At 41.2% G+C, this 15,148-nt stretch overlaps 1 protein-coding gene across 1 annotated transcript; it reads left to right on the top strand.

The window, feature by feature from the left end:
• The first annotated feature begins 9,415 nt into the window (after positions 1-9,415).
• LOC123484476 (olfactory receptor 480-like) lies at positions 9,416-10,328 on the top strand. The gene is made up of 4 exons (XM_045214861.1): positions 9,416-9,644; positions 9,738-9,838; positions 10,079-10,206; positions 10,310-10,328. Exons 1-4 carry the CDS (start codon positions 9,416-9,418, stop codon positions 10,326-10,328), a joined length of 477 nt encoding a protein of 158 aa, XP_045070796.1.
• The last annotated feature ends 4,820 nt before the right edge of the window (positions 10,329-15,148 follow it).

Below are 15,148 nucleotides of genomic sequence, written 5' to 3'. Positions count from 1 at the left end.
GAGTTGAGTTTTTACCAAAAAGTTCTATTTTGGTTTCATCTGACCATATGACATTCTCCCAATCCTCTTCTGGAACATCCAAATGCACTCTAGCAAACTTCAGACGGGCCTGGACATGTACTGGCTTAAGCAGGGGGACACGTCTTGCACTGCAGGATTTGAGTCCCTGGCGGCGTAGTGTGTTACTGATGGTAGGCTTTGTTACTTTGGTCCCAGCTCTCTGCAGGTCATTCACTAGGTCCCCCCGTGTGGTTCTGGGATTTTTGCTCACCGTTCTTGTGATCATTTTGACCCCACGGGGTGAGATCTTGCGTGGAGCCCCAGATCGAGGGAGATTATCAGTGGTCTTGTATGTCTTCCATTTCCTAATAATTGCTCCCACAGTTGATTTCTTCAAACCAAGCTGCTCACCTGTTGCAGATTCAGTCTTCCCAGCCTGGTGCAGGTCTACAATTTTGTTTCTGGTGTCCTTTGACAGCTCTTTGGTCTTGGCCATAGTGGAGTTTGGAGTGTGACTGTTTGAGGTTGTGGACAGGTGTCTTTTTTACTGATAACAAGTTCAAACAGGTGCCATTAATACAGGTAACGAGTGGAGGACAGAGGAGCCTGTTAAAGAAGAAGTTACAGGTCTGTGAGAGCCAGAAATCTTGCTTGTTTGTAGGTGACCAAATACTTATTTTCCACCATAATTTGCAAATAAATTCATTAAAAATCTTACAATGTTATTTTCTGGATTTTTTTTACTCAATTTGTCTGTCATTGTTGACGTGTACCTATGATGAAAATTACAGGCCTCTCTCATCTTTTTAAGTGGGAGAAGTTGCACAATTGGTGGCTGACTAAATACTTTTTTCCCCACTGTAACTGACGACAGATCATTTTCTGCCAAGCCTACTCTGAGCAACTCAGAGACACCATTCGAATGACTTCATACTCGTTACAACCTCATCTTTACGCACAAAGTGACGAAGAGAAAGTGGTCGTGTTTCAATTCTACCTAATTATTTTCTGACTAAATCCGGCTGAGAATATCACAGCGAGATGAGACCATGATCGCTGAAATCGCTTGACACTCCCCTTTCATATGCCATCCCCCCGACTGGGCTCCATTGATCAGAGGTAGAACAAATTGATTCTTTGTCTGGATAGGCCAGAAAATGTGACACGTCGCTCCCTATGCAAATGTGGGGTGTGGAACCTGACACTTCAAGTCAGCTCCACTGACAGAGTGGTAGCGGGAAGCAGACAGATGGGGCTTTCTGGCACAATAAGACACTGGACCCTGTGACATTCACAGAGCACTTTGTACACCAAAAATGTCAGTCGGAACCAGACCAGAACCGCTCAAAATCCCCTATCATAAAAGGATTATACTGGGCCGGCCCATTTTTCTGATAGGCTGAAATGAGCTCACGCACACTCATATTTATAGTAAAACGCGGCATCAGCAAAGAGACCTGCTCCGACTCTGTCATCAATTAGACAGCCAAGATCATGGACCGTAAAAAACGGAAAGGGTGCCTATAAATTTAGAAAGAGCACATTCTACATTGGTCACCTCACTCAAAACTTCCTATTTTTGGGGCAGCTAAAACCATGATACGGTCAAACAGTAAAGTGTATTATCCTCATGATTCCTGTAATGAACATGTATGTCCAGCCCCTGTGCCTGTGCCCTCGATGGGGCCTGCTGCTGTGATGAGCGAGCCACTCTCCTCTCCCCCCAAGCATTCGAGAGAAATTACATTTCAAAATGCAATTGCGGGAAAAACACAGCTTTGGAATCTTCATCCCCTTGTCCCTGTCGAAGAGAGAAGGGTCTCAGCCAAATAATTAGGAATTAGAAAACTAGAATGGACTTGACCCATCGTCTGGCGGTATAAAGGTCAGCCATTTTGGTAAGGGAGTTGGTCAACCCATAGAAATAGAATGAATAGAAAGTGTCTCCAGTCATGATGGCATAATGGGTGGATTGACAGACATTTTGATTGTACCCATGCCTAGATTGAAGATGACAAAGGTTAAGACATATCCCATAACTCTTTGCAACAATGGGACAACAGCTATGCTAGCTAGCAACAGCACATTCCCAGCTTCGTGACAATGTAGTCTTAACCTGTATATTTTCGACCTAGACCCATGCAAGGAAGTAAAAGCAGGAAGTGTCCCTTTCAATTTGTGCTTTGATTTGTTGAGTCAACTCAATTGACATTACAAAAAATACATTCCATTGCATAAGCCACATCAGTTAGCATGATTTAAATGAACATTCTTCATTACGTTGGCAATCCAGCTTCAGTTGACAGATCATTCCAAAATACCATGGAAATTATTGGCAAATCACAATACCAGGCAGCCATTGCGAATGTACCGTACCAGTCAAATGACCAGGATTAGAGCCAATATGGCAACACAATTTATATTTAAATAATACTATGTAACTTCAAGTGGAACTGACAGTGTTTTACCTACTTTGCAGATATCAAACAAACAGACAATCATAATATCAGTTAAAAACAATATCAAATTCGCAGTTTATGCTTCAAAACCAACTTCATTAGAGGTTTTAAAAATAGGTTCTATTTGACTCAAAATACCATGACGTACAGTGAGGCATTGTTGGCAGCATATATGGATGCAGTTCAATGCATGATTAATATAATTCACCAACACATTTCTTGGTAGTCCAAAAAAATATTGCAATCAGGTTGTAAATCACAGCTGGTCTAGTATATTGTTTGCTGCCACCACCCATTCGGGATGCACCGTTTCAGTTTCAATGACAATATTTTGAACAAAAACAGATGACTGTAACTAAGGCTGGGAATATCAATACAAACTATTCATAGGTTCCACCTCCGTCACTCAGTCGCGTCATGCTATTGTAATGAGCTTTCTCAAGCCGCCCTCTATCGGCAGCGCCATAGTGGTGCCCTAAAGTGGTGATAAGCGCAGTCAGTCTGGACGGAGGCTAATTACTGTTTAGTCTAAATTACACTATAGTGCCTCGAAATACGATGACATTGCTAAAGTAGTCAACTATTTAGTAGGAAACAACTTTGCCAGCATTATCATGTCATCAAATGTACTTTAGACAAATGGCAATTTTATCATTAGCTAGCAAAATTCGTCAAAAATAGCTAGCAATGCTAACTTTAGCTAGCTAAAATCCGGTGGCCTCCCCTTAATTTTAGCTAGCTAGCTAACTTTATACTGCATCTAAAGTCAATCTGGTGATATTATTAATGATGACGAAAGGTTTTCCTACTAATTATTTGCCTCCTTTTGAAAGTGATTGCATTTCCAATCCACTGTAATGCACCTTTGATGAAATCAGCGCTCATTGACGATGCATTGAGTAGAATGCTCAGTCCAAAACGAACGTTAAAAACAATATTGTGACAAAACATGCACCCCATGAATAGGGTGTTTACCCCATAAAGTGATTATTTCATTCAATGAAAAACATGTTTTAAGTTTAAATGTTACAACAACGTATAGCTACGTTTTTGTTATTTGGAGTTATTAAAAACTTTTTGATTAGGGTCGCAGCATATTATGCACATCTACAAGCACAGCAGCAAAAGATGGACAAATTACTTATCGATTTTGTTTAAATGCTATATACAGTATATGTACATAAGTGGACATTATAAAGGGCCATATCTTTTCTAATAAAACAATGGCCAGTTTGGGTCACAGTTGCATGTTTTTTTGTAAAAACAAATAGGCTATGTCTGGCCTGCGTTTTTTTCAATATGGCCCGTGCACTGATTGAGTTTGACAGCCTTGGGTTAGCGTATCTATTTATGTAACTAGCTGTTTATTTAGCAAGCTAAAAAACACGGAGCCTAACGTTAGCTAGCTAGTTGCTGCGAGGATGTCATATCATTGAAGGAGTGGGTGAGTGACCAACTTTTTCCCCTCATATCGTTTTTTGTTGGCTACAGCTAGAGATGCTGCAGGTGTAATTTGGTTAGCTAGCAAGTAATGTGAATCGCTTTGCTAGCTAGCTAATTATGCTGAACTTGAACGACTGTTATCCACAGTTGGCATATCTCTTAGTTGTCAATCAAATGTATTTGGCATCGATCAAATGGGTGGGCATGCAGGCAAGTTCCCATTCAGTTGTCAAAACGTGGGTTGGGACAAGCATGCGTTGGCAGGCAAGCTGCAGAAGGACGAGCAGGCGACTATTCCCCATCATTTATCATTGCTATTTTGATGGCCAACTAGCTGAAAAAGTTTGAGAGGGTTTATCTAATGTTCCCTGGTTAGATGTTAGCTTATCTCACTCTGGCTAGCAGTAGTTGTTGATCTTGTTGTTGTTGATGTGCACAGGCAACTGAGGGAGAGAAGTTTCCAGATGTAAGCAGACTTACATTTGCAGTGTATTTTGAGGCTTTTGGCGACTGCATTCTAAAGATATAAAGTTGTGCTGTTATTCGGTTTTATTTACTGCAGTGTCTATTAATGGTCCAAACGCACGGCCGCTTTCCCACTCTATAATGTGATATCATTTTCACAATTGCCTTACTATACGTCATTCCCAAACATTCTATGAATTTAAGAAAACATGAAAATGGCCATATCTAAGTGCTCGCTTGTCAGAAAATTAAAAAAAATAATAAAAGTGTCATATTCTTCCTGGGGGTGTACATGAACAGATTTTAATACGATTTAATGTTGCTAAAATGCTGTCAGTTCCACTTTGTCTAGAATTAGAACCATTTTCTGAATTTGAAAAGTTGGCCCAACTTTTAATACATGGCTCTGCATCTGACTGAATGGGGTGACCAAATGCAGTCACTCTGGGGGCAGGAGGTCAATCCAGTCAGTACTCTCATGTCACATTTCATGAATTTTGCGTGGACACTAGGTTGATCATGTGAACATAAATAAAATAAATATATGCCATTTAGCAGACACTTTTATCCAAAGCAACTTACAGTCATGCATGCATACATTTTATATATAGGTGGTCCTGGGAATTGAACCCACTACCCTGGCATTACAAGCACCAACCAAGCTACAAAAGGAGCACATTGTGGATAACCTACAGCTTTGAGAGGTATGTCTCTACTGTTCAGAAGAGGTTAGTGTTTTTGTGATCGTCAGGCACCTATAGGCCTACTGGTTGAAAAGTAGTCACTTAACCCTTAAAACTTCCTCTGATGATTTATCCAAACAAAAATAAATTTCAAGTAAAAATACTGTATATAAAACCTAAGTTGCTACTTTGTATAAGGGTAGATGTGACTGACATGTTGTTTCATGTTCTTGCAAGACTTAGAAGTTTGTTAGAAGTGTATATGATTCTCAGAGGGAACCCCTGTCTTTCAACAACATACAACAAATGAAGTCTTGAAGGATTACTGTCTAATTAGTGTATTTTTCATACACTAAGTTCCCTTGTGTGTGATTAGTGAGGATTGTGTGTGTGTGTGTCTGTGTGTTTGCGAGTGTGTGTGTGTGTGTGTGTGTCTGTGTGTTTGCGAGTGTGTGTGTGTGTGTGCGCATGTGTGTGTGTCTGTGTTTCTGTTTTGTTGTTATGATTTCACTATGCATGCAAGAAACAATGGTCTTGGGCCTTCTCTCAACAAATTATATTTATATAATGTACATATCATAATAACTAAGCTATTTTTTCTTCTGCATGTTGTCCATTTTTGTTTAGCTAAAATGTATTTCTAATGGTGTGTGTCTTCATTGAAATCACACCACAGACTTTCAACCACTTTTGAGCAAAAATCCCAGAACCACACGGGGGGACCTAGTGAATGACCTGCAGAGAGCTGGGACCAAAGTAACAAAGCCTACCATCAGTAACACACTACGCCGCCAGGGACTCAAATCCTGCAGTGCCAGACGTGTCCCCAGTACATGTCCAGGCCCGTCTGAAGTTTGCTAGAGTGCATTTGGATGATCCAGAAGAGGATTGGGAGAATGTCATATGGTCAGATGAAACCAAAATATAACTTTTTGGTAAAAACTCAACTCATCGTGTTGGGAGACAAAGAATGCTGAGTTGCATCCAAAGAACACCATACCTACTGTGAAGCATGGGGGTGGAAACATCATGCTTTGGGGCTGTTTTTCTGCAAAGGGACCAGGACGACTGATCCGTGTAAAGGAAAGAATGAATGGGGCCATGTATCGTGAGATTTTGAGTGAAAACCTCCTTCCATCAGCAAGGGCATTGAAGATGAAACGTGGCTGGGTCTTTCAGCATGACAATGATCCCAAACACACCGCCCGGGCAACGAAGGAGTGGCTTCGTAAGAAGCATTTCAAGGTCCTGGAGTGGCCTAGCCAGTCTACAGATCTCAACCCCATAGAAAATCTTTGGAGGGAGTTGAAAGTCCGTGTTGCCCAGCGACAGCCCCAAAACATCACTGCTCTAGAGGAAATCTGCATGGAGGAATGGGCCAAAATACCAGCAACAGTGTGTGAAAACCTTGTGAAGACTTACAGAAAACGTTTGACCTGTGTCATTGCCAACAAAGGGTATATAACAAAGTATTGAGAAACTTTTGTTATTGACCAAATACTTATTTTCCACCATAATTTGCAAATAAATTCATTAACAATTCTACAATGTGATTTTCTGGAGAAAAAAAATCTCATTTTGTCTGTCATAGTTGACGTGTACCTATGATGAAAATTACAGGCCTCTCTCATCTTTTTAAGTGGGTGAACTTGCACAATTGGTGGCTGACTAAATACTTTTTTTCCCCACTGTATGGTTGCTACTATTATGGTTCTGAATGGGCAATGAAAGCTAATTATGATAGCTTATCCACACACACATTGTTCTCTTGGTCTGTTCACACCTCAGAACATTACATCTCAGAACATTACACCTCAGAACATTACACCTCAGAATGTTACACCTCAGAACATTACACCTCAGAACATTACACCTCAGAACATTACACCTCAGAACATTACACCTCAGAACGTTACACCTCAGAACATTACACCTCAGAACATTACACATCAGAACATTACACCTCAGAACATTACACCTCAGAACATTACACCTCAGAACATTACACCTCAGAACATTACACCTCAGAACATTACACCTCAGAACATTACACCTCAGAACATTACACCTCAGAACATTACACCTCAGAACACTACACCTCAGAACACTACACCTCAGAACGTTACACCTCAGAACGTTACACCCCAGAACGTTACACCTCAGAACATTACACCTCAGAACACTACACCTCAGAACATTACACCTCAGAACATTACACCTCAGAACACTACACCTCAGAACACTACACCTCAGAACACTACACCTCAGAACACTACACCTCAGAACGTTACACCCCAGAACATTACACCTCAGAACACTACACCTCAGAACACTACACCTCAGAACACTACACCTCAGAACGTTACACCCCAGAACGTTACACCTCAGAACATTACACCTCAGAACACTACACCTCAGAACATTACACCTCAGAACATTACACCTCAGAACATTACACCTCAGAACACTACACCTCAGAACATTACACCTCAGAACACTACACCTCAGAACACTACACCTCAGAACATTACACCTCAGAACACTACACCTCAGAACACTACACCTCAGAACACTACACCTCAGAACATTACACCTCAGAACATTACACCTCAGAACACTACACCTCAGAACATTACACCTCAGAACATTACACCTCAGAACATTACACCTCAGAACAGTCTCTGGGGCTGTCACCTACTTTAACAAATTATTAATGCTGAAACCCTCTTGGGTGGTTTAACAGACTGCTGCTGCCTGCTGTTCCTAGGGAATTTATAAATGGTTTACTAATATCATTAGACAAGCTGGGCATTGGGATTACAATATATTTTCCCATTGACCCTTAGCGATCCCCTGGCACTGCACTGTCTGTGAAAGGGTGACTACACTATTGAATAACATGACCTTGTCCAAACCTACTCACTGAGAATGAAAGGTTGAGAGAGAGGGGAGCTCAAGGGAATACAATTTTTAAAAGGTAGCAGCCAAAGTCATCATCAAAAATAATACAGTCACGACCTAAATTATTGGCACCCTTGATAAAGATGAGCAAAAAATACTGTCTAAAATAAATCACATAAATACTGAGCTACTGTATATTTTATGCTGAAAAAAAAAATATATATATATTATTTTATACTAATACAATTGCTCAGAGAAAAATATGTTGTTAAACAAGTCAAAAAATCAAAAAAAAAAAATATATAGGTGTCAAAATGATTGGCACCCCTGTTTTTAATACTTTTTGCACCCTCCCCTTGCGGGGATAACGGCACGTTGCCTTTTTTTATAATGTTTTATTAGATTGAAGAACACATTTATAAGAATTTTGACACCTATCTTTTTTAGATTTTTTGTATTACTTATTAAAGAAAATATTTTTCTTAGAGCAATTGTGTTATTATAAAATAATCTAATTTAAAAAAATGTACATACATTATAGCTCAGTATTTGTATTATTTATTTTATAGTAAGTTTTGCTCATCTTTATCAAGGGTGCCGATAATTTGTGTTGTGACTGAATTATGTGGAGGAGGAAGGAACGTCCTCACAGAACTAGGTCCTATCCTGAGATCTGTGCATGTAATTCACCATTGTCATCAACGCAAGATTTATGAGAAAGATTGGGTTGTCTAATTAGGGATTTGGCCCTCAATGATTACAGTTCACTCATGAAAGGACACAGGGCCCAATTCAACCAATTACAGAAAAAAGGAAAACTCAAAATATGTCTGTCTTTATGTGTCTTATAGGCCTTTGAGCCAATCAGCATGTATGCATGTTCTAGTGTGCAGTTTTTACACCTGTTTTTGGATACCAATCAGTATGTAGTTGCCTAATGAGAATCATGACGTGGGATTCCTCAAGTGGCTGAGAGAAGGTGGCTCACTATAAGAAAGTCAGAAATTGAATACATTCAGAGACATCCAATGCCAGTCTGGTCAGAGTGTCGTCTATCAGCTGTGTGTCTGACACTTAAAGAGAGCATAGAAGCCTGGCGTACAAAGGCTGCACTGGTAAGTATAGAACTAAACAATCCATTAACAAAACTTGACCTTGTAACCAAAAGTATGTTTTCTAAATTATATGATTCTCATTATATAATTGATGTTACAATCAATACACCAGTTTGACAATGCAGACTGTTTTTGTGCAATTATTTTCACAGATCGTATCAGTGATCACAGAGTTATACTGTCCTGATAGTGGTACATGGCTGGGATATTCAAGCATGTGCTGGGAGTTGGTGATGTTGGCCTACGTTTAAAACATGTCTAGCACACTCTCCATTAGAGATTCTGCAAATCACTGTAGATCAAGTTACAATCTTTTGCCTCTTTTTTTTTGTAATTATTTTACAGGAACATGGAGCCAAACAACAGAACAACATATACGGTAACAGAATTCATCATCACAGGATTGGATGATGTGCCTCACCCAAAGCTGGTTGGAGCAGCCATTCTGTTCATCCTCTTTCTCATTCTGATCGGATGCATCACCAACATTTGTATTGTAGCATTCAACAAGCCTCTGCACACCCCCATGTACCTTTTTATTTGCACGCTGGCAATGGTAGACATCGTCTACACCAGCGGTATTAGTGTTACAATGCTTAACGTTCTTCTTGGTGAGGAGAGAAGAGTCCCCTATGCACCCTGCATGATACAGTGCTTCCTGTTTCATTTAGGAAGCACTATGGAACCCTTTACTATTGCGCTGATGGCTTATGATCGCCTTATTGCAATTTCACATCCTCTTCGATATCAGACCATCTTAACTAAGACAAGTGTATGCTTACTTATAATAGCCACTTGGGCAGTAGGCTGCTTATTTGCCGGTTTGTGGACTGGCATGGTGAACAATCTGCCCTTCTGTGGCTCAAATAAACTCCCATACAGCTTTTGTGAATATGCAGCCTTAGTAAGAGCAGCATGTGTTAATCCTACATATTATTTCACCGTAGCTTCTACTGTGGGGACTGCTATATTTTCGGTTAATATTGCCCTGATATTCTTCTCATACATGAAGATAGTTTATGAAGTGATGAAAATGTCTTCATCGAAAGACAGAGGGAAAACGTTTAACACCTGTGTGTCTCACATTATAGTGGTGGCTTGCTTCTTTATCCCCAAGGTGTTGTTAATATTGATCACCAGGTTTGGTTTGGTTCTCACGCTTTATCAAAGAAATGGCCTAATCATTGGCTCTACTCTGGGGCCCTCTCTTGTGAACCCATTTGTGTATTGTCTCAAAACCAAGGAGATCCGAGGGCGCCTGAAAAATATTTTCAAGAGAACTGAAATTACTCCAAATATGTAACGGTTAGGGTTACCAAAGCCATTTCTTGTCTCTTGTTTGTTCCAAGCAAAAGTGGTTGAGTCAACATTGTTTCCATGTTTTTCATCATCAATGTAATCACGTTGCATCAATGTTGAGTTTTGATTGAATTTGCTCAAAGTCATCAGCGGTTTCATCTCAATTTAACACATCAGGTTTCAACTGTGAATCATCAATAGAGTGTCAAGGTTTGGTTGATTTAGATCACAGGTGTCAAACTCATTCCATGGAGAGCAAAGTGTCTGCGGGTTTTCACTCCTGCCTTGTACCTGACTGATCACTTAAGGTCACTGGTTAGTTAGGACTGATCACTTAAGGCCACTGGTTAGTTAGGACTGATCACTTAAGGTCACTGGTTAGTTAGGACTGATCACTTAAGGCCACTGGTTAGTTAGGACTGATCACTTAAGGCCACTGGTTAGTTAGGACTGATCACTTAAGGCCACTGGTTAGTTAGGACTGATCACTTAAGGCCACTGGTTAGTTAGGACTGATCACTTAAGGCCACTGGTTAGTTAGGACTGATCACTTAAGGCCACTGGTTAGTTAGGACTGATCACTTAAGGCCACTGGTTAGTTAGGACTGATCACTTAAGGCCACTGGTTAGTTAGGAACTCCTCTCACCTGATACTCTAGGTCTTAATAGGACTCAAATTGTAAGGAAATATAAAAAATCAGTAGACACTGACATTCCTGATTTAGATTATTTTGATGTTTGTTGACGACTCAATTAAATGTCAGTCATAATTTGATTTTGATCTAACATTTTAGCCCATTCGAACCGTATGAAATGTTATCTACTGTTAAATGCACTTTTAATAAAATTTCAAGTGTTAGCGTAAAGCATATATAGTAACGGATCACAATTGGATTATTGCAGTATTACCTGTCAAATACAATCTGATCTACACCCTCGACTGCTTACTGCATTATTGTTGTAGTTCTTAAGATTGCGAGCACCCAAGGCCGCCTCAAAACCTTTTCTACCTGCAGTGGTCAGCTGATCATCATTGCCCTCTATATTCTACCCAGGTTCTGTATTTATCTGTCCAGTAATATCGGCATTAGATTCAGCACTGATTTACGTATTGTTATTATCGTGTTGTAAAGCCTGCTCCCTCCTATGATCAATCCACTGATATACTGTTTCAACACAAAATATATAAAACAGAGCTTGATGAAAAGATTTCTGAAGATCAGCTGATCCACAGAAAGAGAGTGTCTCTGCTGTATCTTAATGATTTAGCTACTCTACTACACAAATAGTTTTGCAATTGTCTGATATCATCCAATACATGATGTTGTACAGATGCTTAATAATGATTATTGTTTATAAAAAAACGTATCAAAACAAAAATGTATTTAGCATCTATTTCTATCTAATGTATTGTTATTTAGCATTGAATGGCTTAGTAAATGTTTTACTTTGAAAGTGGGTGAACACATCATTCATCACTACCCAATGCCATTATAATTTTCAAAGCTAGAATCTGCAGTTGCTACATCCATTTTTGGACTCATAAATAAATTATATATACCCCTCAAATTCAAATCTGGACCTTGAAGCCAGTTCCACTGCTTGAAAAAAAATATTCCCCTCTAATCAAGGACTAATTTTGACCTGGGATATTAGTGATCAGGTAGAACAGAATACCAGCAGGCGCCGGACCTCATAGGGTAAGATTTGAATACCCCTGATATATACCCATTGTTTCTTCAAGAATATAACTTATACATGCCTCATGAGCTTAGTTCAACTGTCGTACCCCATCATAACCCAAAATATAAGCTTGTTTGACTCCATATTTGTAAACAATGTAATTGTAAGCAAACACTGTTTAGCCTTAAAACATGGTTACAACAAAAAATGTTATATCATGGATTCCTTGCATCCATGGCTCCGTCTATGAATTTGAGAGTGGTTACATTTATCCAGGCCTATCCCTCAGCTTTTTACCAAAACAGAGGCAGGGTGTCCGCTTTGATTTTGTTTCTACTAAGGATTCTAGCTATAAGGTGTCTTGTTATAAGGTTCCCAGAATACTCTTTATTGTTGCAGCAGTGCCATAATTGCATCTGAAACAAAGGTTGTATGCACACTGTGATTGAATTCCGGCCTTGCAAGCAAACATGCAAGCAACATGAGGCCAATTCCATTTCTCCCACTACATCCTTCCCAAAGTGTGCACTTGTTCACTCCCTCATGGACCTTCAAAGAAAGGACTGGTTTGGGTAATATGGTAGAGGATCTCCTTTCAGAGAGACATAAGGGACTGTAACATACTCTGTTTTCCGAAATCATGGCTCTCTCCGGATATATTGTCCCCGTCCATACAGCCAGCGGTGGTCTCCGTTCTTCGCACGGACAGGAAGAAAGAACTCTCTGGGAAAAACAGAGATGGAGGGGTATGTCTCATGATTAACAACTCATGTTGTGATTGTGGTAACGTACAGGAATTCAATTCATTTTGTTCTTCCAATCTGGAATACTTCACCATCAAATGCCGACAGCATTACCTCCCGAGAAAATGTTATTTGGTTATTGTCACAGCCGTGTATATTTCCCTCCGAGCCGACTGTCACGACTTCCTCCGAAGCTGCCTCCTCTCCTTGTTCAGGCAGGCTTCGGTGTTCGTCTTCACCGGTCTTCTAGCCACTGCCGCTACTCATCTCATCATTCCATTTGTTTTGTCTTGTTTATTACACACACCTGGTTTTCAATTCCCCTCATCAGTACCTGTATAAGTGTTCCCTCTGCCCCCTTGTTTTTGTGTGTGATTGCTTATTGTGGAGGTTAGTTTAGCTCGGTGTATTTTGTATCGCTGGGATATTCACCTGTGTGCCTTGTTGTTTCCAGTACGCTGTATATTTCCGCACTCGAGGGTTTGACGCGTTGCTGCGTACCGCTGTGTCAACGGAATAAACCTGTTATTCTGTGATTTACCCTCCTGCGCCTGACTCCTTCATTGCCACACCGACACAGCGATGGCTCACAAGGAACTACACTGGACTTTGTGCAAACTGGAAACCATATATCCTGAGACCGCATTTATTGTTGCTGGGGACTTTAATAAAGGAAATCTGAGGATAATGCACTCGAAATTCTACCAACACATCTCCTGTGCTACACGCGGAGAGAACACGCTTGACCATTGTTACTCTCCCTTCCGGGACGGCTATAAGGCCCTCCCCCGTCCTCCCTTCGGCAAATCAGATCACGCTTCCATCCTGCTCCTACCCGTGAATAGATGGCAGGATTCGCACAAAGAAAAAGGCGCAAACCACTGTATTTAACCACGGCAAGGTGACTGGGAACATGGACGCAAACAAACAGACTAGCTTTGACCTCTGTAAGGCAATCAAAGAGGCAAAACGACAGTACAGGGACAGAGTGGAGTCGCAATTCCAAGGCTCAGACATGAGACGCATGTGGCAGGGACTCCAGACAATCACCGATTATAAAGGGGAAGCCAGCCACGTCATAAATACCGACACCTTGCTCCCAGACAAGTGAAATACCTTCTTTGCCTGCTTCATAGAAAGCAACACAAGCAGCCAACGTTGGCCCCCGCCACTCACAAGGACTGTGTGCTTACGATTTCCATGGCCAAGTCTGGCTGGAGTGTTTATGGACATATTCAATCTCCCCCTATCCCAGTCTGTTGTCTCCACTTGCTTCAAGATGTCCACCATTGTTCCTGTACCAAAGATAGCAAAGGTAACTGAACTAAATGACTATCTACTCATAGCATTCACTTCTGACACCATGAAGTGCTTTGAGAGGCTAGTTAAGGATCATATCACCTCCACCTTCCCCGACACCCTAGACCCACTACAATTTGCATACCGCCCCAACAGATCCACGGACGTCGCAATGGCCATTGCACTGCACACTGCCCTAACCCACCTGGACAAGAGGAATACCTATGTAAGAATGCTGTTCATCGACTACAGCACAGCCTTCAAAACCATAGTGCCCTCTAAGCTCATCAATAAGCTCAGGAACCTTTGTCTGAACCCCTCCATGTGCAACTGGGTCCAAGACTTCCTGAGGGGCCAACCCAAGGTGGTGAAGGTAGGCAGCAATACCTCTGCCTGTCACAGATTCAGCCGAGGCTGCTCATCTTCCTTGCTCGGGCAGGCTTCGGCGTTCGTCGTCCCTGGAGTACTAGCTGCTACCGATCTATGTTTCGGTGGTTGTCTTGTCTGGTCTTTATTGTTTACACCTGTTTCCAATTATTGTTGTATTGTATTCCCTTTATAACCCTCTGTCTCTCATTGTGTATTGTGTGTGATTGTTTTTCGTCATTTTCGGCTGTTGCTATTTTGTGTGCGGGTTAGTTGTTCCTCTCTGTTTTGAGGTTTGTTTTGTTACTTTGTATTTACTGTGTACAGTAAAGTATGTGCCAGTAGCTCGGTGTCCTGCTCTTGACTTCACCCACCGCATACACGTCGTACTGACACTGCCATGCTGACCCTCAACACAGGGGCCCCACAGAGGTGCGTGCTCAGCCCCTGCCTGTACTCCCTGTTCACCCATGAATGCGTGGCCACGCATGTCTCCAACTCAATCATCAAGTTTGCTGAAGACACAACAATGCCGAGACAGTCTACAGGGAGGAGGTGAGTGCCCTGGTGGAGTGGTGCCAGGAACAGTACCTCTCGCTCAACGTCAACAAAACGAAGGAGCTCATCGTGGAATACAGAAGACAGCAGAGAGAGCATGCCCCCATCCACATCGACGGGCCGTAGTGGAGAGG

The sequence above is a fragment of the Coregonus clupeaformis genome, chromosome 5, assembly GCF_020615455.1.
Source record: "Coregonus clupeaformis isolate EN_2021a chromosome 5, ASM2061545v1, whole genome shotgun sequence".
In the NCBI taxonomy this organism is placed as follows: domain Eukaryota; kingdom Metazoa; phylum Chordata; class Actinopteri; order Salmoniformes; family Salmonidae; genus Coregonus; species Coregonus clupeaformis.
This window is presented reverse-complemented; position numbering and strand designations above follow the sequence as displayed.